Source organism: Drosophila rhopaloa, unplaced genomic scaffold (genome assembly GCF_018152115.1).
Source record: "Drosophila rhopaloa isolate 14029-0021.01 unplaced genomic scaffold, ASM1815211v1 contig_2, whole genome shotgun sequence".
NCBI classification, from domain to species: Eukaryota; Metazoa; Arthropoda; class Insecta; order Diptera; family Drosophilidae; genus Drosophila; species Drosophila rhopaloa.
In genome coordinates, this window is record NW_025335083.1 from 14,056,810 (window position 1) to 14,082,480 (window position 25,671).

The following is a 25,671-nucleotide window of genomic DNA, read 5'->3' on the forward strand; positions in this document are numbered from 1 at the left end:
ATCTCCCATTCACGGTCACTCTTAAATTTTTCGCCGAATCGAACGAACGCAAAGCAACGGACGGAAAATCGCATCTCCGATCGGAAATCGTACAGCCCATTCGCCTGCGTACACATATTATCAGTCGCGTGTGTATTAGTGCCAGTGTGGTGCAAAATAAAAAACAGCTGCGAAATACAGAAATCTCAAGAAAAGCTAGTGAAAAGAAAAGGAAAACTTCTCAACGCGTTAAAAGTCGCTCTCTTCCCCTCTTTATTCATTTCTCGGTGTGCCTGTGTGTGTGTAGTGCTAGTGTGTGCGAGTGTGAGTGAGACGGGCAAACAATTTGCCGCTAAATACAAAAAGCAGCTGTGACCAGCTGACACATGTGTGTGTGCGAAATACAATAAAAGCAAAAGGCTATAATACAGGCTATAAATAAATTGCAAATGTTTATGTAGCCGTGTGGCCAAAGCAGCAGCAGCGGCAACAACAAAACGCACGTGGCGCAGACAAATTTTGGCCACGATAGTGAGCAAACACACAAACACGATCAAACATGTCCGCCGTACCGGTTGCCATCAAAACGGAGGAGGTTATTCTAGAGCACGCCGAATACAACAGCGCCGAGGAATTGGATGAGGAATTACAGTAAGTTTACCTATCAAATTACCGAAAATGTTTGTGAACAAAAATCTAAAACAACAACTTGAGTCAACAGCTTGGCTTGCATTTTTATCACGCAAATTATTGATTATTTTTACTACTCTGCTAGTGCGCTCTCTTTGAGGTCTTTCTCTCTTCCCCTCTCTTTCTCTCGTTTGCTTTTTGCCGCCGTTTTGCCGACAAAACAAATACGGCACAAAAACACCACCACCATTAAGGCACTACACACACACACACATCGCATTCCATTCCAGTTCCACTTCCATGCCGTTTTCTTGTTGCTGGAATAAATGTGACGCTTCTTTTTTTCTCCCATCTTTCGTGTCTCTTCTTTCCTCTCTCCCTCTCTCTTTTCCTGTCGTTCTCGTGTTTTCACGCTCGCCTCTCGTCGTCCATATTGTAAAACGGCTGTTTTGACAATTTGTCAGCAACGTCGGCTGACGGAAAACAGTGAAGGCACAAATGATAGTCACGGTCACAGCTGCTGGAATTTTTTTATTTCGGGTCATTTAACTAAATCACATTTCTTAAAATATGAATGCTGTTCCATATAACTTTAATAATAAATAAGTTATTTGTTATGATTTAATTGGTTTATTATATACTAATCATTAGCCAAATTTAAAGAGATTCTATCAAAAAAGTAATTTCTAAGACAGTAAAAATATTTTTAATTTCCCTTTATTTACTGCTTTTTGTGTTTTGATTTCCCCAATTCCTTTCCTCAAATATTTGATCTAATTGTTACAGCTGCTTTTTCTATTTTTTATGCCCGTCGATCGTGTTGGTTCTTCCTCTCCTCTTTCTCTAGCATTCTCTCAGCCTTTCGCACTCAGCTGCCAACTTGCGCTAGCTCACATGTTCGAGTTAACGGAGGTAAAAAAAATCAGCTGCGCACCCGCACCTCCGTCTCCCCTCTCTTTTGCTTCTTCTCCTCGCTTATCGTACGTTGCCTAATCAACATTTATATTTCTACTTTTTTCCTGTTCATAGTTGAAATGAAATCAGCTGTACCGGTATATTCGTATCATCAGATGGTTTTGCTTTGCTTTTATTTACACGCCTCTCCGTTTCCCTTTGTTTTCCCCTTTCTTCTACACAGAAGAAAAAAGGATATGATAAAATGCTCAATTTTATGATGCTTTGAACCGAATATTAACTATTTAAATATATATTTTTCGAACATTTTAATTTGATATTTAAAATTTAAAGTTATACAAATTTGGTTGAACTTTTTGCCCAATATGGCATCTTAAGTAATGTAGAGTTGATATCGATATTTTATTTACTTATACGAGGTTTTTAAAACATAAATATTTATTTAACCTATTCTTTTTTCTGTGCTCCTGAAACACACTCAAACAAGTGGCAAGAAATGTGAAAAATTAATTGCTTGTGAAATGTACAGTTTGAATTTCTTATTTTCTCCCCTGCCTTTCTTTCGATCGTATTCGTTTTGCGAATGGTTGCCATGTATTCGCAGCGAAAGTTTATTTTTCCCTTACCGGCTTATCAGAATCATATGGTTGCGCTTTTCGCCTGTAACACGTCACATGCGGCGCCTTTTCTTATCGCTGCAGCATATGTTTTTTCACAACCACAAAGAGAATTTAAAAATATATATTTGTATGTGTACATATACTAATCCCTTTCAGCTGGCTTTTCAAGGCTTTTACTGTGTTGAATGTGTTTGCTTATATACCGGGTATACCTTAAGCTCGGTACAATACCATATGTTTTAACTGGTAAATTTTCGACACATTTGTTTTTTTATAAAAAACAATAGAATTTATAGAAATTATAGGTCATTGAATCATTAAAGACAATACGAAGTTATTGCATACATATTTGGAAAAACAATTATATTTATTTAAGAGACCTTCTCTATTTTGTATTTAAATAGAAAATGATTTATATAAAAGCTCAAACGTTTCCTCCACTGTTGTAAATGTAATAGTAAATATATTTTAGTAGAATTAGACAACATTTGTACACATGAAAAATAAATGAGTTTAAATTTACTTTAAACTCTGAGTTAAATTTGTAAATATTCCAATTACAGAAACTTTAAAAAGAATATCTTACAAGAAAATTAATTTTAAAAAAGCCGGAACGGCCTTATTCCCATGTATTAAAAGACGAAACCGTACACAACTGTAAGAAAAGCGCCAAAAGCGTAGGTAGCACTGTTATTTTGGACACCAGTGTGGGCGGTATAACAACTGCGTTTTAGCAGCTGCTGTCCGCTTGTTGTTGGTGCTAAAACAAAAGAGCGTGCCTTGGCTAAAAGTCTCCACTTTGCTCCTCTCTTCCCCACTCCTCACTTTTCCACACGTTGCACATTTGCGAATACTACGAAAGCCATGTGTTGCGGCTGTTGTTGTTGTGTGGCGTCATTTCCGTTTTTACCCCACTTGACTGGAAAAGAGGAGCAATCCGAGACAGAGAAGGAGCATCCACAACTCTTTCTCCTTCCGTCTCGTTCTAACTGCAGTTTTATAAGAGCCGCTCCCCAAGTATATAAACGAGAGAGATCCCCTTGGAGTTGCACTCAAAAGCTTGCTGAGCAAGAGAGAGGAAAAGAGCACAAAAGTACAGATGCCGCCACACAAATTTTTTTTACTACCACACACGTTTCATTGAAAAAACATATACACAAAAGCTAAAGCTGAAAACCCGCTGCAAACTTGCGAAAAAAAATAAATGAAATAAAAACTAATACCAACACATGGGTTCAAATCTGCTGCGCAAATTTTTGGGCGATGGCTCCGTGTGTTTCGTTTCGTATGCCAAAACGTTTCATTTTGTTTTTGTTTCGTTTCCACACCGTTTTTCGCATGCGGCATTTATTGGCAACCTGCGAGTGAAAGGGAGGGCACAACAATAGTGTGTGAGTGTGACAGAGACATAGCGCTACGGCTTGTTTATGAAAAACACATGATTTTTGTGTACAACAGTTTTTTGGGCCTGGCAAAAGAGAGGAAGAGGAAGACGAGGGCGAAACTACTACTACAACACCATAGTATACAAAAACGCAATGGTGTTTTGGCAAATATATGATAATGCTGTATTTAAAAAATATTTTATGTGAAGAATATTGGTTTTAATGTTTAAAAAACAAGATTATGAAACACAATCAAAAAACATTTCAACATCGAAAATATTTTCAGCAAAGTTGGCTATAAAAGTATACAAAAGTATACATAGTTTACCAATTCGGTAATATCTCGTGAAAATAACAATATCAAATTTCACGTACTTATTAACTACATACATATATTGTTTTATAAACATTTTTAAATTCTTTGTGCCCTGCTCAACTTATTTATATTGATATCTAAAACCTCTCAAATGTCTGTCCAAGTGTACAAAATTTGTTTTTAGCTCTTATAGATTTCTTTAGAAAACAAACAGCTGGAATTTCTTGACCGTTTTAAGCTCTTGATTATCCCGTTTTTATTTATATTTGCTTTTTCACGTTTGCTTGTTTATATTTTTTTTGCAAATGTGGCGCCAACTGGCAGACACAACTGTAAAATGAGAGATGGGTGGGGAAATGCGAATTCTAATTTGTTCATTAGTTTATGCGCCTCTACATTGTTGCACAAATTACGCAAGTGGCGAACCTTATTGCGTTGCATTTCATTTTTGCCTCGCATTCACAGTCTGTGTCGTAAGTTAGCTACCGACTTTTTCCTAACGATAAGTTTAAATGCAAGATTTCCCATTCGTTTTATTAGTGGTGGGTTTTTTTTAATAGTAATAAATGTTTTTGTTTAGCTCGCTGGATTGGAGCATTCTTGCTATGAGAAGCAAAGTTACAAGTGTTTATAAAGAAAGTTTATTAGTTTTAGTTAGTTTTTTAAAGATATACAATTTTGTTTAAATTTCTTCACCTCATGTTTTTGAATGTGTTTTTCAAATACTTATTTATACAAGGTACTAACAACAACATAACACAAAAGTAACTAAAGTTATTCAAGCTAAAAAAAAGTCATTTGAGCTACATTTTTCAGACTGACAATTGATCTTTGTCAATTGAAAAAAAAATGATTTTACATACATATATACATATTTTGTGGAATATGGTATAAATAACCTAAACTATATTATAATTCCTTAATTCTTCAGTTGGATGCTTCCTTTGAATCCAGTTCACTTGGCTTGCGGTTATTTAATCTTTTTCAATTTCTCAAAACAATCTTAGCTAATCCTTCCGAAATTGTAGACGCATGTTGAACGTCTGATAAGGGACAAATAATGTTGGCAATCATTAGAATCCGGTGTTTGTTGTTTACATTATTTTGTGGGTTATATAACTGCATTTGTATCTCTATAAATTGAATATGCCGACACTATGGGTGGAGTTCCCCTTCCTCTGAAACTTTCTTCGGCCTTCTCACCCATTCTCCCACCTGCCCCTTTCTCCCTTATCTTCACCTGCTGCAGCAGCAATCCGACGAAATTCCAGTGAAATGATGACGTAAGCAGTGACCCAATAAACGTATGTACAATTTATGTGCAAAGTGCAACAACAGCAACAGAAGAGGAGGGGAAGGGGAAGGAGTGGGTGGTTAGGTGGCAGCACAGCACCCGTGACTTCGGCTTTTGTCTCTCTGTCTGTTTATCGCTCGTATATCTGTGTTTTTCTCTCTATGTACTTGCTGGCGAAAAGTGGCCAATGAACTACATTGAACCCTGGCTAAAAAGCAGCGCCGCAACAGCGCCGTCAGCTGTCGTCTTTCATATGTTGTTATTATTATTATATTTATTCATTTATATCCACCTCGAAAAACGCGTAATAGTGAAGAAACTACAACAACCTCAGCTGCGTCTTTAATTAAATCAACATTTGGGTGAACAGCTGTTGCAAGCCCTCAGAATCAACGGAAGAAAGAGTTCTAAAATAGATGCGATTTAAGCACTTAGGTAACTGGAATTTCTAAAATTATCTAAAAGTTACAAAAAATGAAATTACGGCTGATTTGGGCCTTAGTAAGTAGTATTAACACCTTAGATCGGTAAATAGGTTATAAATTTAGTTAGAAAGAGAAATTGAACATGAAGATTATGAAATTATGTATATTTTATATAAAAATCTTTTTAGTGCACAATTTTCTATTGTTTACACTGACTTTTTTCTTACTATAAACATTGCATTGCTGGAACAATGTTGCTGCTATGGGGGCAAATACATACCGCTCCCATCAAAAACAAGAACAGATGTTGCCACCACATGCATCATGCACCAACATTCCCTGCGCGGTTTTCATTCAGCGTTTTTTTCGGCTTTTTATTGTGCAAACAAAAACAAACGAGATGCCAAAAAGCAGACAAGTGCCCAGATCCGAGATCCGAGTCACATTCCTTTGGCCTTTTGCAGAGCAGCTTGCAGTCTTTACGGCCTTTGTGCTTTTCTGGCTGCCACAACATCCGCCTGCTGCTGCTGTTGACCAACTTTGGAGGAATCTCCCCTCTCTTTCGCCAGCCCCATTTGCCGTCTCATTCGCCCACTTGCCGCAGAAATGCTGCCGGAGAAGAACGACCTTTGGATGATGTTGCTAAAAATAACCAAGCTAGCGAGACGATGTCTCTAATACAGTCCAACTTCTATAACCAATTACTAACGCTTTTACAAGGCATTTAAACTGAAGCCATAGATGGATTATTTATCTATTATATACTTTATTATAATTTAGCTCATCAGTTGGAACTGTTAAATTATATTCTTAAAATCATTTTTTATTAATTTAAATTTAGAAAACAGTCAGTATCCAAATTTATAAATCTTTAGTTTTGGAACAACACGTAACAAATTTTGGAATAAGAAATCACTTTACAAATTTGGAATAAGAAATCACTTTATTGATTTGTTAGAGAATTGAAGATTTCGCATTAAAATTTCCAGTATTTTCCGATTCAACTATTTCCAAATGTTATAGCTTCAATAGGTTTTTGGAAATCATTTAAGAAAGTTCGAGATAGAGAAGTGAGACTGTATTTTCTAGCATCGTCTTGGAAAGGAGCGTGATTCTTGTTGTTCGACTGGAATGCGGTGTTGCAACTTTTACACCCCCACCCCCTTCACTACCTGCGTTATTGTTGTTCTTTCTTGTTGAGCATACCATTGTGAAAATTGTTTTCATTAGCCTGCAGCAACAGCAAAACTGTGGCCTGTGGAAAACGTGTTTGCTCTTTTTCGTAGGGTAAAACTAAAACCGGTTCGGAATTCTTGGGTCCTATGCTGCAGCATAGCTCGAAGACCCGACAAGAAGAAGAGCTTCGAAATAATACGAATCGGGGTCCCAAAGCAAACCAAAACGAACCAAATCGAACCGACAAAGCAGAAAGCAGAAAACAACAATCACGGCGACCGGCGATGGTGGCAACAATAACAAAAAGAGGAATGCCCATACTATTGACAGCTGTGCTGGGCTACCTCTCTCTTTCTCTAGCTCGCTCTCCGTCGCTCTTTTACATGTGTAGTGCAGTAGTTGATACCCTACAAACCAGCATAAAGGATTTCTCAAACACTATCATCACTTACTGTTAGATCGAACCTTCTTTAGAATGAGCTTGACGAGAAAGTAATAATAATTGAATACTATAAAATACAAAGCACCTAAAAGAGACCCTTATTGGTTCAAGAAATTTAAAAAAACGTTTAAATGAATGCAAATGTATATGTAGCCTGTAGAACAGTTTAAACAGCAATAAAAATAAATTCAGATCATTTATAGAAACCTTCATTTACAATCAACAATAGTAAAATATAGAAAAGTATTTTTATATATATCTACATTTTTGAGAGCATTATACATTTTTTAAAACAAAATTTCAGTATCACTCAAGATTGTGTTGGGATAGGTTAGGGTATTGATGAACTATAGTATACCCTGACTTTTGCTTTAGTCCGATGCCAATGCTAACGTGACAACAACAGTGTATTGACTGTGTGTGTGTATTTGTTGCCTCTCTCTTGTCTTTGTTGTTATTTTTATTGTTGTGCAGCGTCGGCGGGTTAAACTAAAATTGAATTGAATGGAATTGTAAATTTATGAATGAATGAATTTTTCAGCGCTTTAGTGAGCGGGCATGTTACTTTGTGTGTGAGTGTTGTGAGTTCGTGTAAAAGTTAATTGATTTTTTATACGGAAAGAAGCCATAAATAATACTCTAGATATTAAAAGAATGGTATTTTTGAAACTTATGTTCAGATTTTTAAAACCAATCTACTTCTATAAAATGTAGGACGCATTCAATGTTTTTAAGTAGAAAATTGTAAATGATCATACAAGTATACCAACTACTAGGGTAAACTTTATTTTAAAATCCTAGTAGAAACTATAGCATGTGGTAAAAAATGTGGTAACTGTCAAAAATAAGAAAACAAAATGTAAAATTACTTTCATGAAGAGGATATAACTCTTAAGTAATAGTTATTGCAAACTTTAAATGTTTACCAGCTTACCAGTTCGTGACTCATTGTAAACTTATTTCATTATCTTGCAGATTACAACTAGAGGATTCAGGGGGCGAGAACTATCACATCGAGTACGCCAGCGAGTCGGCCCATCAGGGCTCTCAGCGTCGCCAGTCGAGCATGAGCGGTACGAATACCTCCAAGGGCGGAGGAGGCGGCGGGGGCGGGGCCTTGAGCGATGGAGACGGTTCGGGAAAACCCCTCGTAGACAGCGAAAAGCGGATGCGCCGGGAAATCGCCAACAGCAACGAACGGAGACGCATGCAGAGCATCAACGCCGGCTTCCAGAGTCTGCGATCACTGCTCCCGAGACACGAGGGCGAAAAATTGAGCAAGGTAAGTTACTATACAATCAAGTTTTTTGTAGGCCTTCTTTAAGACTTTATTAAGGGTATTGACAAAATATTTACGCTATCCAATTTTCAAATACCTACACTTGAAATTATACAGATTCTAGACATTTCCATAAAGCCCTACAATATCATTTAAGCGTTGACAAATTGTTGGCCGCATTTGTTCTGTAACTATATTTTTTAGCTGAAAGAATAGCGTGTGTTAAATATCATAAGGGCACCACCATTATAACATAAAGGATCATAAACTGTATACCAATTGGTTATTATTTATTTACTCAACAATCAGATTTCAATGTAATTGTCTGAGGCTTATATTATTATTACCCATGGTCAGTTTTCGATCGGTCAACGTCTTTTTCTTTGTTTGTTGTAAAGCCTGATGATCGACATCAACACCATTATGGGCAGCAATCCTTTGGCCTTCTCCGCCTCAATCTTACCATTTTGTTTTTGTGTTAACGCTTGGCACGCAACTCCAATTACATTTAACCAGAGTCCGAACCCGAACCGTTTCGGTCTGGACCTCAATTACAGGGCCATCCACAAACACATGTTGACAAATTGCCGACGACTCCTGGCGAAAAAGACGCAGGAGAAAAACAAACACACACGCCACTTGGTTAAAAGCTTCCAGCTGAGAAATAAAACGTGAATGGAAATAGGGTTTAGGGGGGCGAATAAAGTGGGGACTAAAGCTTTGAAGGTCCCTTTTCGACATTTAGTCGTCAGGGCAACCGTGTTGGCGTCGTCGTCGTAGTCGTCTCAATTGTTTGTTGTTGGAGGCGTTTCGCTTTTTCTTTTTACACCGCCGCATATATATTTTGTTCAGCGTTTTTCCTTTTTTTTTTTTTAGCATACACATGTTCTCATATTTATGGGATTTTCACCTTGAGACGACATCGATTTGTTGTGACGCGTGTGTTGTAAAAGGTCGGCGAAACGAAAAGCCTTGTTTGTGGGGGAGGATATTAGCCAGTCTTAAAAACAATTTGCGCAGGACAAAGTAAAAGTACTTTGCAGATATTTCCTTAAAATTTGTACCTTTCAATTAAGTTTGTAGACAGTTGTAAATCAACGAAATGGCCTGAACAAAAAAATTATTTCTTTTGTAATTTATGGGTCTGCGGAAAAGTAAAAAAAAATCATGACTGAAGAAATGAACTTTTAAAAGCAATTATATATATTTAATAGTATAGAAAACACGAAGAAGTTTTCTGAAAAAGTTCAGTAAATTAGAATACTCCTAAAAACCCTAAACTTTTCCAATTTGAATTGTAATTTAATAATTTATATTAAAAACTGATTAAAATTAAAGTACTGCTTATTTTTTTTATCTTCATAGCTAAAAAAACGACTCCTTTTCATATTGTCATTTTAACAGAGTTAAAAACTGAAAACTGAACTTCGCAACACTTAAGTTTCAGGTTTACTAAGGTTTTTGAAACCAAGCAGCTATGCTTGTGCCAATTTTGGTTTCCCAATTTTTGAAGGCTTTTTTTATAGCCCTTTTATTTATTGCAAATTGAAAAGTGCCAACTAAAACTACAAGACCCCATAAATCAGTCTTACCCAAAAAAAGGAAGGCGATAACAGGCAAACAAAAGAGAAACAATGTAGTAAGATGGAGCATAAACAAGCAAGGCAAGAAAAGGCAGCCAGAGAGTAATGCAAACAGGAAGAAAAGCGCGTAAATATTAAAAAATACTACATCAGGGAAAAAAGAAAAGGGTATAAACAACAACAACAACGACGGCGCCTGATGAATGACATAATGGGCGTAGACGGAGAGGGAGTGACAGAGAAAGACACAGACCGGGAAAGGGGAGAAAGGAGGTGGTGGGCGGACTAGTGCAAGTAGTTTATGGATTTTTATTCTATGCACTTCGTCAACGTCGACGATTACAAACGATACCACCACGCCTGTCACACATAGTAAACATTGTAGTAAATACGTGTGAAAGAGAAGGACCTATAGCCAGAGAAAGAGAAGGGGCTAGAACTGTGGTGAAAGAGCGTGGGAGAGAGTAACTGGCAAAAGAGGAACCTCCGACAGCTTGACCAAGTTTTTCACACCCGCTTTATAAACGGTTAAGCCTTTAAGCCAGTTTCGACTAAGTGCCGGCTAAAAATAGTTTTAGCTCCTCATAAATTTTACTAATAGAAAAAAGGTTGTAATGAAGAGGAGGAAAGTTCTAAAATCTAAAGAAATTTAGCTTGAAAATTATTAGTGAGAATTATCTAAACCTGTGAATTTAAAAATCGCTAGACGGTTTTACATAGTTTCTAAACTTACATAGTTTCTAAACTTTGCAGTTTTACCTTACATATGTGACTCGCCGATGTTTATATAGGGGAAATTAAAAAAAATTATCAAGCCTCTCATCTCTTTTCAAGGATTCATCTAGAGTAGGAATGTTGAAGTATCTTTTGCTTCTTTCAAAATGTTTTACATTGACAAATAAAATTTAATGGTCATATTTAGTAAATTCAAATTATATGAGAGTTTCGACTGTATTTATATAAAAGATAAAATACATATAATTTTTATGGTTAAAATGGTAGTCATAAACATTTATATAGTAGAAATGGTTAAGGGATTGTACCCAAAAGGTGCTTTTACATGTAACATGACCTAAAACATGATGAAAGCAGATCTTACGCACACAATACATAAACACTGCAACACATAGGCAAGTTTAACACACACATAGATACTAGGAAAAGTGCGAAATAAAATTGCAATGCAGACTGAGGCTGGCTGACAGAAAGCTGCGACGACTGAAATCATTCACAGTTAGGCCCGCACGCACATACCGGTGCATGGCAAAAACACAGACACACATACAGCCACGCCCTAAGGTGGGTGGCATAAAAGAGGTGGAAAAGGGGGGCGTGGAAATGCGAGTGCAAGTTTGTGATTTACTCGCTGCTCTCCTCTCTCTATTTTGCACTCGCCACTCCGCACTCTTCTCGTCCACTGTTTGGCGGGTCATTGAACTTACTCACTAGGTGGCGCTAAAGTGCAAATGTGCAATTGCGTACAGTTGCCCCCATTGTTGTTTTTGTGATTACTTGAAATGCACAGAGCAAAAAAGAGCAGAGCTTTCTATCATAAATTGGAAAAATAAAAATATCGATTTTTAGTTTGGAAATTATATAATAGTTGTGACTCGAAACGTCTTTTTCTCGAACAGAAGATTTTATAGTTACTAGAAACCTATTTTTTAACTCACTAGTAGAAATAATTAAAAATCATTAAATTTAGAGGGAATAGTAAAAAAATCTCAACTGCAATTACAGGATGCTGATAATAGACTTGTTACTGAGAAGTTTCCAGAGAAAAACTACTTCTATCATCAGTTTAAATCCACTTACGCATGCCACGTTTTATTTAATTTTAAAATTCCTTACACATACAATTTAATGAAATTTGTATAACAAAGCTTTTGTAAAATTTCGCACCGTGTGAAGATTTAGGCGCGCCCCAGCTGAACTAACCTACATTACAGTGGATGGGGGTGTTCACTGTACACAGTGCACACCTTGCCCAGACAGCGAACAGAGAGAAAACTGGAAAATTTTCTATATACAATACAATATCGATTCCTTTCCAGTGGCCAACGAAGAAAAGCGCGCGCCAAACGCAAAGTTACCCCCGAAAAGAGATGGGAAACAACGCTATGGTATGGGATTTGGGGGATACACGATACAGGATAGGATATGGGATAGGACAACGGCGCCAACATTTTGTTCGCCTTCTGCTGATGGGAGCCCACACCACTCGCTCAGCTGTGGAAAGTTGTGTGCGTGGGTGAGTGGGTTGGGTTTTCCGGGAGGTTTACGGTTCCCGAGAGTGTTTCATTGCCATTTCATTTCCAACGTTTTGGCGTCTGTCTGGCGCCTGGTAGGCAGCTGTTTTACAGCCGATGACGATTCCGAGTGGAACGATGGGTGGTGGAGCCAGCCCCTACATTAAAATGTCCTAGAAAACCCCCATCTACCTATAATAAAATGGGCATTCAGCCTGGCAGCTGCGCATTGCGACTGTTGGCCCGGCAAAATCCGTTTTTCTTTTTCCCTGATAGCCTTTGAATTTCTTGGACACAGGGGCGTGGCACCGGGCGGGGGTGGTGGTTGGAGGTCGTTGGGTGTGTGGTACAGTGCACTAGGCCATTGGCATCTCGCAACCTTTTGCAGATGCAGAAGCAAAAAGCGGGATTGCAGCTGTAGATTTTGATGCGATGTCAGCTTCTGGGCCACGCCAACACCCAGTTCGGGAAAAAGTACATTAAGTCCAGTACATAAACAGAGCACATATGTATAAGATATATAGAGTTATATAACCCCATCATTTATATAGCGCATTGTGTGTAGCCTGTACTTTCAATTGCATTTCGTAGTAAAAATGTTTGCACTACTAGTCCACACAAAAATGCAAAAGGAAAATCAGGTGTATAGTAGTCGCATATAGAAGCAGCGCAGCCACAAAATGCAATTAATGGAGACACGCAGTTTGTAATTTAAATTTTTTGTATGCTTCAGTTGCTAATTTAATTAAAAACCACAATTATTACCCAATTACTTCAGGTATTTCGTTGTGCTCGTAAAATACGATGAATTATCTCCGGATTATGTTTTAGTCATTTTATAAAAATCAAAGGCAAGTCAGGCAAATATTTCTTGTTTATATACAAAATATCAATCAAAGTTATTTACTCATTTTACTTTAAATGGTTTATTTCCGCATTTAGTAAAAATTTAGAAAGGTTTTGATTAATTCTAAATATTTGTAACTAAACTTAAGACTTAAGTCTTTTCTGATCTCACTGCTTTTTGAATGAGGTGCATTGAAAGCATTCTAGAGATGAAGCAATTGTCGACCGTTAGTCAAAGCGATAACTTATCGATAGTTGGCACTCGACACTTTCGCGGAAGAATGCAGCAGCAAAGAGAAAGCAGTGACAAAAGCAACAACCTAGCCAAAAGCCAAAGCAAAAAAAAAGCATAAGTGCAATGGATCAATTACTTTTCGGGCAGACAGAGCGCGATGGATATTGTCTGTGTGTGTGTAAGTTTTGCAAAAATGTCGGTCGGTCGTTGGTCTCTCTCTATCTCGCTCTTTTCCTCTCTGTCTGGCGTTTTTTTTTCCTGTTGATTACATGGAATGCCGTCTCGCCGGATTTAATGACTTTGTTGCATCGTAACGGTGTTTTTTTCATCAATGACCAAGCCAAGATCGCTGTTCATCTTGCAATTACAATGTCAGCCGCTTTTACTATTAGTGTGTATGGGTGTAAGTTCCGTTTTTTTTATAGATTTATCTTAAGTTGCAGTAAAATAATTTAATAAATATTTAATAATTTAAGATTGTATTCAAGATTATTATTTATGCAAAAATCTCAGAAGATAAACCAAAACTGAAAAGATCACTTCAATTAGTTTTGGACTCTCTAAATTGCAACTATTTCAAATTTTCTATAAAGATTATTGCAGATCATCGCAGTTTAACTCATAAAAATTAATTTTGAGAATTCAATATCAGCTTAATTTCCAGACCCCAATGAGTCAGCGAACAGCTGTGAAATCTTGGCAATAACTCGATAAATTTCAATGAAAATTGCAAAATAATAAATATTAAAAAAAAGAGTACGAAATACAACAATAAAACCAAACAAAAACAAAAGCCAACCGGCATTTTTGCTGCGCAATTTCACGCACACAAATGCTATCACGTGTAAGCGAGACTCAGCTGGTCAAGTAAAAGCAAAACCAACAACCACAGTAAAAAAAAAAACAAGGTTAGAGCGGCGCTGACCGGCAGAAAAGCTCGGTTTCCAAGCGCTCAGCTTTCCCAATTGCGTCGCAAGCTCTTGTCACAAATAAATATCGTATATTCATGTACCTAAACAAAAACAAGAATGAACACTACAGTGGCTCACAGCTTATTTGACCCACACCTAATTTTCAACATTAAACAGGTATAACTCCTGAACCATAAGAGATACGCATAAAAATAAAACGCAGAAAGGTTAACTGTTGTTTTAACTTCAAAAATATGTTTTCATTTATTTATTCTAGCAAGGAACTTATTAATTAAACAATAGAATCTAAAAATAATGCCTTTTTCAATGTCACAGCTTATTTGACCCAGTTCATCAAATTAATTATAAAAAATTGCAAAAAATATTTTTTTAACTTTTAGTATTTGGTATGTCCGCCCTTTTGGTCCACAACCGACTTCAGTCGATTGGGAATAGATTCGACCAATTTTTTTGAGGTTCCTGGGGTGATTTTAGCCCATTCTTCGAGCAAAGCCGTTTTCAAGTCATTTTTATTGGAAATATTGCGCTCCCGAATTTTGGAGTCCAGCAAAGCCCACAAATTCTCAATAACATTAAAATCGGGTGACTGAGCTGGAGATTTCATTATATTGGGACAATTATATCCCAGCCAATATTGAATAATACCCTACTTATGCTTTGGGTCATTGTCTTGGTAGAACCGAAAACCCTGTTTTATTCCCAATTTCTCAGCACTTTAAAGTAAATTATCCTTAAGGATATTAAGATAAACATTTTTATTCATTATGCTTTCAATAAATTTTAGGTTTCCGACTCCTGCTGCGGACTTACAGGCCCAAACCATAACGTGTCCGCCGTCATGCTTAACGGTGGGTTTTAGATGTTTGTCCTGCAGCTCTGTATTGGCTTTACGCCATAGCTAAGAACGTCCTCGGACCAAATATATTAAATTTTGACTCATCAGCGAAAATTACGTAATATTTTTGGGTCTAAATGTATGGCGTAAAGCCAATACAGAGCTGCAGGACAAACATCTAAAACCCACCGTTAAGCATGACGGCGGACACGTTATGGTTTGGGCCTGTAAGTCCGCAGCAGGAGTCGGAAACCTAAAATTTATTGAAAGCATAATGAATAAAAATGTTTATCTTAATATCCTTAAGGATAATTTACTTTAAAGTGCTGAGAAATTGGGAATAAAACAGGGTTTTCGGTTCTACCAAGACAATGACCCAAAGCATAAGTAGGGTATTATTCAATATTGGCTGGGATATAATTGTCCCAATATAATGAAATCTCCAGCTCAGTCACCCGATTTTAATGTTATTGAGAATTTGTGGGCTTTGCTGGACTCCAAAATTCGGGAGCGCAATATTTCCAATAAAAATGACTTGAAAACGGCTTTGCTCGAAGAATGGGCTAAAATCACCCCAGGAACCTCAAAAAAATTGGTCGAATCTATTCCCAATCGACTGAAGTCGGTTGTGGACCAAAAGGGCGGACATACCAAATACTAAAAGTTAAAAAAATATTTTTTTGCAATTTTTTATAATTAATTTGATGAACTGGGTCAAATAAGCTGTGACATTGAAAAAGGCATTATTTTTAGATTCTATTGTTTAATTAATAAGTTCCTTGCTAGAATAAATAAATGAAAACATATTTTTGAAGTTAAAACAACAGTTAACCTTTCTGCGTTTTATTTTTATGCGTATCTCTTATGGTTCAGGAGTTATACCTGTTTAATGTTGAAAATTAGGTGTGGGTCAAATAAGCTGTGAGCCACTGTATATTCGAGTTACCTCTACTATCAAATACCCGTTACAATGTTAACCTATTTCAAAATAAATATGCACATATACCTCCAGCAGATGGCGACACGTGCATTTTTTTTCTAAAAAAAAAACGTTAGTCAATTACAGAATAAGTTTCTAATCTTGAATTTTTGACTACCCAGTGCCACTGTCACTTGCACTTTTGTTTTCTCGAATCAAAACTAGCCCTCCATTAACAAACAGAACCACTTTGAATGCCACCAAAGGTCAATAAAACCTTTAACCCATTGAGTGCCAATGAGGTTAAGCCACGACATGCCATGGGGTTCATAGTTTTATTTTTTGTTGCCACCGGCTAAACAAAGCTCATGGTCAATGAAAGAATTTAATTAACATAAAAAAAACGGTAGACAAAGAGCACGCGAAAATGGATGAAAGTGTGTTGAAAGCGATTTGAATTTGAGCAGCGAAGGAGTGGGGTAGATGGCGGCAGAAAGAGAAAGGGAGAGCAGAATGTGGTTAAATTCTAAGAAATAAACAACATAAATTCACAGAGAGGCAGCTGGCCCTCACACACAGATCAGCTGATCGAATTTCACGTCTACAAAATTAAAGTAAACGCGGCAAACGAACGACAACGCTGGCGGCATTGTATTTATTTTTATCAACGTGCGCTTGTGCTGTTGTTTACCCAAGACAGCTGTTTTAATTAACCCAAATAGCAACAACAGCAGGCGCTGCCAGTGAAAATATATAATTAAATTTACATTGCTGAATGATGACGAAGTCGCTCAAGTTGCAGTGCGAGCCATATGCAGTGGGTGTGGTTTATCATAAGAGGTTTCTTAGTTGTTACAAAAATTGGTTTGAAATGTGATTTTAAATTTTCAAACTTCATTTTTTGTTACTAAACGTAAGAAAAGAACAGCATAACCTCTATCTGACTAGATTGACTAAAGTTTTCGAATTTGTAATTACATGTATTTATCGAAAATTAATTTTAGAGAACATACAAAATATAAACACCAAAACCTTAATTTTGTTTAAATATAAGGCATTGTACTTAATTAATTTAATGTATTTTACGTCATCGAGGGTTTTTCTAAAGGTTTAATTATTATTTCATTACTGCGGCCCGGTTACTGACGTACTTTTTCAATTGTCACGCTTCTCTAACTTTCTTTAATTGCTGCTTTTTATGATTATTGCCTTGGATTAACTTGGGGGCAAATATAAATACGTAAATACATATAGCTGTGAGCTCATCTAACGCACGTGTTTGAATTTAATTAGGTTAGCGTAAAAAGCAAATATTGCTTTTATTTTTTGTACATATATGAATTGAGTCAGCAGCCGCTCGCAACTTGTTAAAAATTAGCTAAAAATGCGAAATAAATTTGCAAATATGAGAATACCGAAAGCTAGAGAAATGTGTGTATGTGTGACAGCTTATAGATGGAATAATTGGTACACAGCTGTTTTTTGTTTGTGGGTGTGAAACTCTCCCTGAACGACCTCGCCCCAGTCTCTCCGGAAATCTTTTTTCTTATGTATTTCCACAGGCCTCTTATATCTCTATATTTACCCGTTTCTTGTAAAATATGAGGGTATAATCAATTCGGTCAAAGGTTTGTACCAATAAGTTATATAGTCAACTAGATGGATTTCCAGATAAAGAAACCACGTCTTCTTTTGCGCCTAAACATCGAATAATTCTGTACCATTCAAACTAGGAATGGGGTTTCCCACAATATACGATTATAGAGCGAAAAAAAGTTTTGATTATTTAAACGCAAACTAAATGTTGTAGAAGGGCAATGACTAAAGTGTATGTCATAGTCGGGTCGAGATTTTAAAACTTTATTTTTCTTATTTTTCCCATTTTTCGATGACGGCATTTCCTCGTGTTCTTTGTATAGCCACTCACTAAATGGGAGATTTTCTCAAAAAAAAAAGTGGCGGAGTGATGTGGTACTATATGATTGTTTAAAAATAACCTCGATGTTGTTGCATTTGGCATGACCGCAAAATACGCGCAATGTTGTCACCCCAAAATTCTCTCCTGGGCCCCACACCCATACATATATGCACATTTAGACAGACGTACATGTGGGAACACATGTTTAGCGCCCCGCAAAAGCAGCTGAGTGGGAGCGGGAGAGCGCGAGAGTGGGCGCAAGAGCAAGTGCGAGTGAACCGAAGGAAATCCCCCCTCTTCTGAGATTGTGTATTATACACATCTCTCATTCTATATCCATATCTCGTCGATATATATATATAGATGTGTTTGTTTGTTGGTGTTTTTAAGTAAGCCGGTAGAAATCGCAGCTGTTTTTGCCTATTTTCACGCTCACACATTTTTTTGCAACGGAAAACAACAATTCTCTAGCGTATTTTATGGCTCGTGCAACTCGTCTCGGGTTCCGTTATGACCAAAAATGTTTTAATGCTAATTTTAGCAGGTCTGCGAAATTAATAAATAGGATATTACGTTTTATGGCTCATCAGAATGCATGCAGATCAATTTACATTTTGCATTACAAGGATTTGTTGGGTTTTAAAAATTACTATTTGTAAATTCTTTTTTGGTAATTTATATGGAAGATTTAAGAAGTATACATCGATACAAGAAACAAAAAATGTTGTGAACAAAGTTATTTTAAACATTTTTTATTTAAATATCTCTTGATTTTTTTTATATTTTTTTATGTGTATCTCAAATTGACGCTTTTTGCTATCTTCAAACTTTACCAATCCAAAAATTTGCACACAAATTAATGTCAGCTGACTTGTTTTGAAGCTCTTCTCTTTTCGTGGCTCTTCGGACACACCTGTCATTATCATCTGCAGGTGAAGAGCCGAAAGATAAGCTAGAACGTAGCGTTAATTGTTTCTTCTTTTCGCTGACGTGCGACGCAATAAAACGGAAAGCAAAAAAAAAATAACCGGCAGATGGTAGATAATAAGAATAAACAATATTATCAGTAAAAAATGGGGGGAAATGTGTTTTTTTTAAGTTTGAATTATAAAAAATGCATATGGCTATTAATATCAAATACATTGGTATTTTGAAGTTTCCCATTTATTTATTTAACTCTGAAGCTTTGTTGAATCTTTCCAAATAACTATCATTAGTAATCAAACATTAGAACAATTTTTTTATTACCGGAATTGGGAAACCAAGTGAAATAAAAAAGAGAAAACAATTTTCATTACCTTGTTTATTGCTTGCTTAGTTCATAAAAATTGTTTGTTTTGGTGCAAGAGAGAAGAAGTTTCGTATTCGTCGAGCTATAGGTTATCAAAAGTATCTTGTTATATGGCAGATAACACGAAGTTCCGTTTTGCTGTTTGTGTTTGGGGCTGGGCAACCAACAAAGTTGTAAAAATAAATTGATTTTTCCTGGTTGTTTTCATTTTAACCACATTTTGCCAAGAAGAGGAAAGCGCTACGCTTAGAAACATGCGTGCACGCACGTAGGCCACAAAAAAAACAAAAAATAATAGAAAATCAAGAAAACAGAAGAAGGGAGGAAGTGAATGTGGTGCATTTTTGGTGGTTGTGCTGCTCTTACACATTAGAAATCAAATCGAGGCATTTGTTTTCCGGCTGTTTTTTCTTCCTCTTTCAATACGCTCCCACTTTACTATCAGAAAACCCATAAAAACAAGTAAACACAGCTACATATACAAGACAGCTGGTATGGGAATTTTGGTGATAATGTATTTAAAAAATATATATTAATAAGAAAACTTAAACTTTAAATACATACAGATCTCAGAACACTAAATGTGTAATTTGTCTGTTTAAACTTATGATAAAAATACATTTTCGTAAGATATGTATAATATACATAGTTTGTTGATGTTTAGTTTACCGCTACGCCTCAAACACAGATATACACCAATATGGACGCTTTTGACTGCCAGCTCAGCTGATGACGAATTCTCTCTTGTGCCGGCGGCGTATTTGCTATTTTTATGCATTTCCTTTTATTCAATCAGCGAAATTTGTTGTAGTGCAAGTTGTAGGGTGGGCAAACAACAACAACCACAACTACAACGAAAACGATGGAAACAGACGCGCCATTTATAGAAGTCAGCTGTCAGAAAGAGAGAGAGAGAGAAAGAGAGCGCGACTTCCAATTGGGAATATCTGGAAAGCTCGACAATGAGAGCACGTGGGAGAGGCTGAAAAAGCTTGGGCCCACATGTTTTTCGCTACGTTTGGTTTCCGTTTCGCGGAACGAACGAAAATGAAACAAAAACCCAACGAAGGCTGTAGCCATCTCGCTCCAACGTCATGCAGTTACCCCTACCTGAAAGAGAGGCATAACCAGAGAGCGGCTCTCTCTAGCAACATTTGTGACGACGGCGCCGGCGAATATTGAAAAACTTTTCGTATTGGAACTGTTGCTGGCTTCCTGTTGGAAAAAAAGTACAGTCACCGCAAAAGCGGCCGTCTGTTGTGTGTTGTTGCTTTGTTGGTTGGCTTGTGTTTGCTTTGAATTGGATTCTTGTTGGACCCGCCAGTTTGATCGTCTTTTTTGTTTTCTTGCTTATGCTTTTGCTTTTGACTTTGCCTTTTGTTTACACACACTGATAAGAAATGGTGGTGGATTTTTCTTTTCGTTTCACTTGCCGGCATTTTTCCAACAAATACAACTATAATTTCGAAGGCAACGACATTTTCTTATTAGCCAAGGCCTCAATTTGCCGGCTAGTAGACGCGAATGGTGGTGAGAGAGTGGAGGATAGTGGTTGGATAGGGGAGCGAGAACCATATGATGCGAGAATGGGTGAAATGACCGTATAGAGTATTGGATTATACTAGTCGGACCCAAGAACAAGTGCATACCTTCTAATAATCCTAATTTTAAAAAAATTATTGCACATGAAATACCTAAAAAATATTGAGAAAATAAGTTACAATTATTATATTACTATTAAGTTTAAGAATTAATTTTGATTTATTTTGGAAGTGAGTTTTTATAAGAATATTTTCTTGCCATAAACATACTTTAAATAGTATCCTCTTTTAGTGTTAATGTATAAGTTAACTTAAAAATTAGTTGTTAATAAAGTCTGTACAAGTTTGTTGGTATACCAACCAAAAATGCTTTGTCTTTGTTAGTTTCAATATTTTATCAGACAAAGCGGCTCCCGCTTCTTCTTATCTTTCCATTAATACCTCTGTCTGCGACTGCGACTACGACTACGATTTCCAATAGACAAGTCAATGAACGACCTTTGTGTGTAACAACAAAAACCACAACTAGAAAACTTAAATATGCAATGTGATTTATTCTCGTTTTTTGTAGTTGCTGTTTTTATAAGATATGCGCACGACATTGCAATGCCGATGTCTGCGATATAAATAGATATAGATAGATGATATGGCGGGATGGGGAGTCGAAGATTGAAAATATCTTGGGTACCAAAAATCCAACAATAATAAAGCCGAGAAAACTGTACACACAACAACATCCTCTCTTTTTCTTCCTCTCTCTCTCTTTGAGTTGGACGAACCACAACTACACAACACAGATGGTGTGCAGTTGAGTGGGAGGGGGTACGAGAGCGGTAAAGAGAGTGAGAGCAGCTGTGATATGCCGGCAGACCCATAAGGTTGTTGTTGTTATTCAGCATGGCTATCTTTTAGTTGTTATTATTGCCTTTTAGTAGTGACCTCCGACAACAAAAACCGAAATCCAAAACAAGTTTTCAACAAAAACAACAAGAATAACTACTTTAAAGCAGCATACGATTTATGGTTTCTTAATCAAAGCCCAAAGAATGCATATGGCATTCCTTTGGTATGTATAGAAATTGTATTTGGAAAAAAATAAAAAAAAATGTCAGGACACTTCTAAGTTTCTTTGTTCCCACACTGAGAATTGCGGTTATTTTAATGGAAATGTCATTCTACCTTGTGGTTTTTCCTGGGAATTGTATTTCTTTCATGCATTTAAATTATTATTTCGAAAATTTAAAATGTCATTATCATGTTAGTTAACTTTGTTTGTTAAGTATTTCGAGGAGTTCTAGGTGAATGTGATAGATAGGAGATAGATAGGAGAAATTATAAATAAAAGTAACCAAGTAGTATTTTCAATTCTTTAAAATTATTAATTTTTTTACGGTTACTGCTATTTTTGTTTTAAGTTTACGATGAAGTTATTATAAATTGAAATGTTTTTTTTTGTTTGGTAACAGATAAAGTTTTACAAAATAAGTGGCTCAACATGTCGCCCACGCTTTGCCACTCTCTAATCCAGATTTCCACCGTTTTTGCATTCAATTCAATTTCCACTTTTACCTTCCCACGCCTTTTTTTTGCTGGCCAGTGTTGCACAAAGTATGAGTTGAAGAGCGCGCGCATTTTGAAGGACACAAGTTCCTTAACCTTTTCGTGAAGCGAGGTTCCCAGCTTTACTACACTATTTACTATAAACATCGCAAAAAGGCAAACAAAAACAGTCAAGGCAAAAGCAACAAGCCAGGCTGTTTATGTGTTGTGTGTTATTGCAATTAAGTCTGCTCTCGGCAATTATGCTTGGTCTTCGTCCTCATCCTCCTTTTCCCGTTTTCTCCCCTTATTTTTGTATGCTCAGCTTAAGATTGCACATGTGTGTCTTCTGAATGACTTTTATTGTGGGGCGAGAAAAAGACAGAGAACGGATAAAGGGTTAATAATTTCCTCATCTTAATGATAACTTATGTGCAAACCCAAAATAAATTCGATTATTTAAAATAATTATGGAAGAAACTGTTTTTAATCACAGTGTGGCAAAGAAAATGAAAAACAAATTATAGTCAATGGGCTTAAAAAAAATCTACGTTAGGTTAAGAATCTTAACTTCCATAATTCTAGGAATTCAACCATTGAAGATTTTAATAGTATTTATTCTAAATTACACATTAAATAGTTTTTATATAATTTTATTATTTACAACTTTATATACATAGGTTAATAGAGAATAGCTTAGAATATCCTTAACCCTTTATGCACCCTAAACATTTCGATTAATCCATGCTCATTTTTATTTCTAGGCTGCCATCCTGCAACAGACCTTCCAATACATCGTGGAGCTGGAGAACCAGAAGACGCAGCTGCTGACACAGAATAGTGAACTGAAGCGCCAGGTGGGCGAGCACGAGGCCGGTGGCGGAGGATCCGGCGAGGGTGGTGCCAACTCTGGCGGAAACTACAACGATTCGAGTGCCAGCGGGGGCAACACAACGGCGGTGGCTATTAAGAAGCGCAAGCTGACCGACAACGTGATCAACATCCAGGCGATTAGCGACAGTTCCGACGAGGGTCTTGGCTCAATGTCACCGGAACCGATGACTCTGCTAACAGCGGGCGGAGCGGCGGCCACCAAACTGAGCAATGCCAGCATTCTGGCGGCCAAGGAACTGCACGAGATGAAGAAGCAGCTGGAGAAGGAGCGCAGCCTGCGGAGACTCCTCGAAGACGAGCTGCAGATGATCAAGCGGCAGCTGTATAGTGTGGCAACAGCACCACCAGGAACTGCAGTGGCAGCCGCTTCAGGCGGAAATAGTGGCGCCTACATTCCACGCGAGGTCATCGAGCACACCGATAACTTTGTGCGCAGCGAGGATTTGGAGGAACTCGGCGGTACTGTCTCCTACGTGGAAATCGATGAGATGACGGGCCAACAGCAGGTGGTCGTTTGCTCCAGCATTGAGGAATTGGAGGCCGATGCCGCTGCCGAAATCATCACCGAGGATCAGGTGCACGAGGAGGTCATCCTGTCATCGAACAGCTCCACGGAGTCTGAAAACGAGGTGAACGTGAATGCAATTGCCAAAGCCTATGCCGAAGGATGCACGTCGAGTGCTGCGATGCTGCAGCCCATTCTGCAGGCGGCCATTAAGGCCACGCCCAAGGTGGAGGTGGAACGAATCCACGAGAAGATTGTCAAGGTGAAGGCGGAGAAGCACGATCTGCCATCGATGCAGACGACCACGCACTATCAGCATCCACATCGTCAGAATCTAGAGACCATTGTCCAGGCCATCAGACATCTGGAGGGCGATCATTTGTTTGCGGACGGCAGTGGCGGCCAAGAGAAGTTTGGCCAACAGCAGAATCTCCAGCAGCATCATCACCAAATGACTGGAGTGCATCACCACCAGCAGCTGCAGCATCATCATCGACTGGGGCAGGATGCCCCACTCGCTCTGACCACCACGGGCAAGCAGCATGCGGCACTGGCGGAGCTGCGACCCTTCCTTCAACTCAAGAGCAGCGGCAACAAGCAGGTGATCATTACGGCCAAGTCGGCGAAGGATGCCGGCGGCTTGGTCTCGACGAGCAGCAGCAGTACTGCGGTCACGCCGACGGCGATCTTCAAGGTGCAAACAACAGGCGGACATGGGAGCAGCAGCCATTTGTCAGCGAGTTCAACGGGGGGCACCATAATCACTGGCAGCAATGGCAGCGGTGGCGCTCAGCAGCTGACCATCACCACAGCCTTGAAACAATGCCGACCGGGCGTAATAGTGGCCAAGCAGCTGCCGTCGTCCTGATTCAATGGCCCCAAAACGGGAGCGGGTTCGGGATATAATGCAGCTGGAGCAAAGGCAGGAGGAAGATGTGGCGCCCAACGTGGGGCAGGAGGTGTAACTGGAGCAAGAGCAAGTATTAAAGGCGCTCGCCAGGACTCGGCAACCACAACCACACCGACAACAACAACAGCAACAACAACCGCAACCACTCAACAATTTACTAAGCAAAATCCTTTTGCTGCCTCCCGGCAACGTAACAGTAACAGTAACAATAGTAGCAGTAACTTTAACCTTATTGTAAGCAGTAAAAATAGTAGCATCATCAGCAGCAGCAGCCACAGAAATGTTAAAGAGACTGTTACCAAACAGAGGCAGAGGCAAAAGAATGTAAATTAGTAGGAGTTTAACAAGAGAAAAAACAAAAGAAAACGAAACAAAAAAGATATACCAAGCAGACCTAAACAAATTTTGTATTTTTGGGATATTTATGATTTAATTTCAAACTCAACCAGACCTCTCTTTCCAAGCTTCAAACGCCAACAAACCACAAAACATATAGCCACTGTAATTAAATGCAAAGAAAAAATACACATAACATTTGTTCATTTATTGGTTAAGAAACTAGAATTAACATAAGAAGAAACAAACAAAATACAACTGAACAATTGATTTACAACAACATAATAGAGCAGCAAACAACAGCATAACGACAAAAGAACGAAACCGAAACAACAAAACAGAGTACAAAAGAAAATGAAAAAAGAAAATAGACATAAAATTTATGAATTTTTGTTTGGTTAATTCGTTTGAATTGCATGCAGTGGAAGGGCGCGAAATTAAATGAACGTTAAGAGATGCCGAAATTGTTTAAGCAAGTTTAATTGATAATTCCTTGAACTCTATAAACACCATCGCATTAATTTTTACCTTTTTTAAATTATTTTTTCATATCTTTAATTTTAACATTTATAGGCGTACATTATATACTTTGAATGGAACTTATTGAGTTTTTGTTGATATATTTGTGTAAAAAATTTTTAAGTCTAATTATATAAGCGAGTGCAGAGCGTGGGTGG

The 25,671-nt window shown here is 37.7% G+C and overlaps 2 protein-coding genes across 2 annotated transcripts; both read left to right on the forward strand.

The window, feature by feature from the left end:
* LOC108047471 lies at window positions 1-24,627 on the forward strand. Its single transcript, XM_044460481.1, has 3 exons — window positions 1-630; window positions 8,158-8,464; window positions 23,114-24,627. Exons 1-3 carry the CDS (start codon window positions 539-541, stop codon window positions 24,614-24,616), a joined length of 1,902 nt encoding a protein of 633 aa, XP_044316416.1. The 5' UTR covers window positions 1-538; the 3' UTR covers window positions 24,617-24,627.
* Window positions 24,620-25,183, forward strand: LOC108047467 (merozoite surface antigen 2, allelic form 2-like; the record flags this gene model as incomplete). The annotated part of the gene is made up of 1 exon (XM_017127662.1): window positions 24,620-25,183. A coding segment is annotated over one exon (372 nt), but the record flags the coding sequence as incomplete, so codon positions are not given.
* Between the last annotated feature and the right edge of the window lie 488 nt (window positions 25,184-25,671).

What these genes read in the sequence shown, in the direction of transcription:
- LOC108047471 (XM_044460481.1), top strand. Translation starts at nt 539, where the DNA reads ATGTCCGCCGTACCGGTTGCCATCAAAACGGAGGAGGTTATTCTAGAG. An exon ending in GAATTGGATGAGGAATTACA is followed by an intron (nt 631 to 8,157) that starts GTAAGTTTACCT and finishes ATTATCTTGCAG; the next exon opens with ATTACAACTAGAGGATTCAG. An exon ending in AGGGCGAAAAATTGAGCAAG is followed by an intron (nt 8,465 to 23,113) that starts GTAAGTTACTAT and finishes TTTTATTTCTAG; the next exon opens with GCTGCCATCCTGCAACAGAC.